Here is a 6,000-nt window from a genome sequence, read left to right on the forward strand (position 1 = left end):
TGAAATATACCTAAATAATGTCATTCACTGATATTAAATTCATCATACTACTTTATGGTTTTATATTTTTTACCCATTTCCAAATATAAGAATTATCTAACTCAATTTTTCTTCACAATCTCGACGAAACTTCCTCTTGTATAACATGCCATGTGCTTCTCTACCGACAAAACTAATGCGGTCACCGCCCGATTCCAGTAAAACTGATCACGATGTCGAACAACAAGCAGTACTTGCTGAAAGAAGGCTTCACGTACTACAAGAAGAGAAACTCCAAGACCGGCTACACCTGGTGGTGTACTGCCAGGTGTAACTCTTACCTGAACACCAACTTCGACCTGGAGGTGCTGACCGTCGTCGGAACACACAACCATCGCCCCTCAGTGTTCCATGAGCTGAAAAACGGCACCTACGTCAAGGTACGTACGGTCAACAAAAGGTATAAGTCTTCTTATAAGCGGAAAAAATAGAACTTTTTTTAACATGAACGTGTAAGCGGGTGGATACTTTATGTCCTTCTGACCGTACCTTGATTCTAAGTTGCTCCGTTTATATTAAAGTTATATAATATTTTATTTTATGACTTTTATTTTATTTCAGGTATAAATATTGAAATGGTCAGGAAAATATAATTCAAACGGTACCAATATACTTGTTTCGCAATTATAATATATTTAAATGAATATAGGTAATATATTTTATATGCTATATGTTTGTATATAAGTTATAGGCAAATCAATAATTATAATAAATATTATATTCATAATATACCTATATATGTAAGTATACAAGAATTATTACTACTAAATATCAGACTGACAAAAATATAAATTATTCTTACAGCCTTAGATTAATGATGATAATGATTGTGAGAATATTGATCCATCGATAGAGGCTCTGCCTTGGTCCTTGGATATGGATATAGGTTTCCACATATTCCCTTTATGTCATTACATATTATGTGCCAGTGTTATGTTCTCTACCATGTACCTCTTCGTTCTGATTACAGTACAACAGATAACACTCACCTGTGGAAAGACGGTATATTTCTACGATGGATACACATTTTTCCATCGATATCATACCAAATTGGGGCTCAAGTGTTGCTGCACCCGGTTTCCGAAATGCAAGTCTCACGTAATCATTGATGATGGACTGAACATTCATTACAGTCACATTGACCACAACCACCAAGCTTCACAACTTTATAGAACTGCTGATGGAACTTATACGAAAATAATTAACAAACCTGTACAAAGGACTATAAAAAAAAACTATGCCAATTTTGGCTGAAAGTTTATATACTTACTGTAAAATCGTGTTTAGTAAATTTCTTATTCTGATAAATACCAGACTGATTGCGTTAACATTTGAATTTTAAATACTTTTTTATTGGTAAACAGTGGTGTTGTCGCTATGCGATATCTGTACCTATTTTACACACACAATAAGTATCAGACCGTTTTTATTGTGTATATGGGACTATATACGTTTTGTAAATAATAATAAAAATATCTTTTGCTCTAAATTATAGTTTTTTATTACATGTAAGTGTAAGGTATATTATTTCATAATGCTGAAAAAACGATTGATTTGATAATCATTAACCCTTTGAATGCCAATGGTACCTACCTTGTATCACTGGTATCAACTACGCAATATTGCGTAGTCAACATTCAATTAGTAAAGAATCTAACAAGTCCCGTGTTTGCAGTGCGACTAATAAGATCAGAGATCAGCGGCAAGATCCAGGCGGTGTACCAGGGCTACACGTACTATTGCAACTACCGAGCCATCAAGAGCTCGCGCTGGAGCTGCACCAAGTACCCCAAGTGCAAGGCGTCTCTCGTCATCGGCATGAAGATGAACATCATCAAGGGGAAGACGTTCCACAACCACGAGCTCAAGAGTACCTTACCGAAGATACTGACGGCAAAGTCCTTCCACGATGAATTGTTCGGCTTATAGCCCTGGAAGAAATAAGTTAGTAAGAAATGTTATTGTCTCGGCGTTTTCAGTTGTGGTAAGCCGTGAGCATTCAAATAGTTGGCCATTGAAGGCCAGTCAGAAAGTTCAATTCAATTCATGTATAAATGTAAAATTATACCTCCAGCAAACCAAAAAGTTAACTATTGTATTGGGGCAAACGAATAAATACAGTTACGGCCAGGAAAAAGTTCCACCTGCCAATATGTGTAAGTTTTTCATTGCTCGTGAGTGTTATATTATGAAGCTATGCTGCTTTATTGCTTGAATATTTTTATAAATTTATTCGGTGCACCACAACAATGAAAATCGTCTGTACCTCAGAAGATCACGAAGTTGTAAATATAATTATGTTCCGGTGAAGTACCGGTTAGGTAGGTAACGTGAAACGTACTATTTTGTTAATAATAATAAACACTGTATATTGTTGTACATATATTAATAAAACTATGACGAAATACCTGACACAGATTTTTTATTATGTTAGGTACTTTTTTAGTATTATATCAGTAATGGTCTTCACGCAGATTACACATGTGGTAGATTTGTATTTATATAATGATTGAATCTGTTTCAGAACCATCAGATATGGTCTTGACGCCCGATTTCGTAAAAGAAAAAGTTGATGTAATAGGAGACACACTTTTACCATTTAAATCGGAACTGAGATACCTGAAATCGTATGACGATTTTATGAAATGGCGCACTGAGAAGAATGTCACATCGTTAGAAGAAAACGATTTGCTAACATATTTCTTCGAATTATCAGAAACGTACAAACCTTCAACATTATGGAGCGTCTATTCTATGTTGAAGACAACATTAAGTTCTAAACATAATGTAAATTTAAAAAACTATGAGAGGCTAACATCGTTTCTCAAAGAACGAGCAAGAGGATTTAGATCAAAAAGATCCAACGTTTTCACAAACCAACAAGTGGATACCTTCTTAAAGACTGCACCTGATGATATATACCTAGCAATGAAGGTATGTTAATCTTTTATCGTAATTTACTTTTTATATTGCGTTTGGGTAATACAATCACAGAGATATGTCTGTTTTCCAGGTTCTGTTGATATTGGGAATAAGTGGCGCCTGCAGAGGCAACGAGTTAATAAATCTGAAGGTTTCTGACATTGAAAAACAAGGAGAAATACTACTGGTGAAGTTACGTGGCACTGCAAACGAAACTTCTTCCGACCGAACATTCTTTATTAGAGAAGAATATGTGAATACAATACAAAAATACATAAATTTACGACCAGGCGATATAGAAACGAACAGATTATTCATAAAATATATGAACGGTAAGTGTTTTCGGCAAGTAATGGGCAAGAACAAGATTGCAGCTATCCCTAAAGAGATAGCCACCTATCTCGAGTTGCCAAATCCACATCAATATTCGGGACACTGCTTTAGAAGAACATCGGCTACATTGATGGCGAGCTCTGGTGCCGATATAATGGCGATTAAAAGAACTGGAGGGTGGAAGGCAAATAGAATGGCTGCGGGCTACATAGAAGAGGCTATGGAAAATAACATCACGGGGACAGATTCAACGAGTCAGCATTACACGTATCCTCCACACCCAAGCACTTCTCTTGAAATTGAAATATCCCGGACAACACCAAAGTCACCGCCATATATAATTTAATATTATTGTCACGATATTGAATTATTTATATCATTTTATTAGGTAAAATATAATTCACTCACTAATAATACTTTTTAAATAGTGTAAATAAATAAGTTTCCTTTCTTGTATTGCCAAAGAAAACTATGTTTCCCTAGGGTTCAAAGAGTTTATTTATTTATTTGACTTTATTGCACAAATATAAGATAAATGTACAAAGTTATGATATCTCATGTAGAACAAACGCCATGATCAATTGTGCCATGAGAGATTGAGTGGTTGTATAGATTAGATGTAAGGCCTCATTAGGCTTTAAGGGCTTTAAGGCTGTATTCAATTCATTTTGATTGAACGCCATAACACTTATTATCGTTATATAATTATGTTTTTAATATTATTGTGTTAGTGTGTGCTGTGCCATAAATATGAAATTAAAAAATGTTTTATGGAATAGAAAAAAAAGTATTTCCTTGTACCTACAGTATTTATGGTAGAGCTATGCTCGGGGTTTCTTTGGGATCGCATCAGTAAGGAGGTAATTCTTCAGAGACTAAGTTATTTTCTGGCATAGTTCTTAACAAACTGAAGTGGCTGTGTGTCGACATATCTGCTGGGCAAGCGATCACCGCTACCGTAAACGTTCTCGAGTGGAAATCGCCGAAAAAACAAGCATAGCGTGGGACACCCTGTCCTCCGTCCCACAGGTAGTGGGTGAATAAGGACGGCTGAGTAAAGAGTTTCCTGGAGGGTCACTCTCTTAATTTTCGAACGAATGAACGAAAATGGTCACGAATCGAATAAAGTACAACGAGATAGAGTCGCAGTCGTGGTTAACGTCTCAGTATTGTTTTTCCGAAGCTTCAAAGCGCTGCGCGAACCAAGGCTCTATCTCGTTGTATTGAGCGAGTCGATTGCATGATAATTCTCGTTCGTTCACGATTTAGAGAGAGACCCCTCTGGTGCTCCCTGGGAGAGACAATGTCCAGCAATAGACGATTATAATGATTAATAGTCAGAGTTTAGCGTGAGAGCAATGCTACGTAGTAACATTAATTTATATATTTTTATTAAAGAAGAAGAAACCTTCAAGATGATCAAGATGGCGAACGGAAAAGATTATTTGCTACACAACGCTTCGTATTTGTTCTTCTGCCATTACAAGACTTTTAAAGGCGCGGTCTGGAAATGTACAAGGTATCCTAGCTGCAAGTCTTTCGTACACACAGAAGGAAACAATGCTTCTGAAGATGTTAACATTGTTAAGAGCTTCATTGACCACGCGTGTCATTTAGGTTCTAAGTATGTTCCGACTGCAGACGGTTTTTACGTAAAAGTTTGTTATAAGTAATACTTATTATTATTATAAAGCCACTAATAGACGTAACAAGTGGTAGAGTACAAGTATAATATACAAATGCTTGTTTATTAGTGATCATCCCTTTGGCAGGTGAATGTAGTCGACATACTGTATAACTTTCATTATGGAGCCAACTCTGAAATCGGGAAAAATAAAAAAACTGTTTCATAGTTAAGTTAAATACCTACTCAATCAGAATTCTATGGAACAGCTGTTAGAAGATATACAGTATGTCGAGTACATTCACCTGCCAACGGGATGCCCACTAATAAACAAGCACCCTGTATAAAGAGTTATTTATATATTAAGATAGGTAAAGGTTAAGTAAAATATGCAAATGTCTGCTATCTTCTTAACTATTTTGTGTTACAATACAAAAAATATCCACTAGAGATAAATAAATGATTTACATAAAATATACTTAATGCATACAATTTTATTTTTTGTCTACTAGAAAAAAGAAATACTTGATATTAGCACAGAATAATAGCTAGAAACTAGTATAAGTTACAGCCATACAATATGAGCTTTATGATATAACCTGCGGGTGTCAAAATAATAGGATTTTTGTTCTATTGAAATGCATGGGTGTTTTGGGATAGGATGTTTTGGGAAATGGTTGGTCGGCTCCGAAAGGGTTTACATATTAAATGAGATAAATAATAATATATAAAATATAAACACTCACACCTTGTACTAATGTACTCCCTTGCGGGGTAGGCAGAGGTGCCTTGCTGCACCCACTTTTCGCCAGTGTTTATGTTAGTCCCAATGTAATAGGGGGCGGGCCTATTACCATTTTACGGGCACATCCAAGACCCGAGAACAAATATCTGTGTTTAAACAAATATTTGCACCGGCCGGGAATCGAACCCGGGACCTTCGGCACAAAAGTCAACGTTGCTAACCGCTGCGCCATCCGGTCGTCATTGAGATACATATATATATACAATTATATATAACAGCATAATGAATAAAGTTCAATTTCGTTTTTCAGGTTATAATATAAGGAGAATCAAAATGA

The 6,000-nt window shown here is 35.8% G+C and overlaps 2 protein-coding genes and 1 long non-coding RNA gene across 3 annotated transcripts; all 3 read left to right on the forward strand.

The window, feature by feature from the left end:
• The first annotated feature begins 189 nt into the window (after positions 1-189).
• Positions 190-1,528, forward strand: LOC119694180. The gene is made up of 2 exons (XR_007266413.1): positions 190-419; positions 1,010-1,528. It is a non-coding gene; the product is annotated as an uncharacterized LOC119694180 (long non-coding RNA).
• A 44-nt stretch (positions 1,529-1,572) lies between these two features.
• On the forward strand, positions 1,573-2,451 carry LOC125488668 (the record flags this gene model as incomplete). The annotated part of the gene is made up of 1 exon (XM_048621835.1): positions 1,573-2,451. A coding segment is annotated over one exon (396 nt), but the record flags the coding sequence as incomplete, so codon positions are not given.
• Positions 2,452-2,543: 92 nt separating this feature from the next.
• Positions 2,544-5,401, forward strand: LOC105389630. The gene is made up of 2 exons (XM_011560774.3): positions 2,544-2,973; positions 3,053-5,401. Exons 1-2 carry the CDS (start codon positions 2,545-2,547, stop codon positions 3,638-3,640), a joined length of 1,017 nt encoding a protein of 338 aa, XP_011559076.3. The 5' UTR covers position 2,544; the 3' UTR covers positions 3,641-5,401.
• Positions 5,402-6,000: the final 599 nt, after the last annotated feature.

Source organism: Plutella xylostella, chromosome 6 (genome assembly GCF_932276165.1).
Source record: "Plutella xylostella chromosome 6, ilPluXylo3.1, whole genome shotgun sequence".
NCBI classification, from domain to species: Eukaryota; Metazoa; Arthropoda; class Insecta; order Lepidoptera; family Plutellidae; genus Plutella; species Plutella xylostella.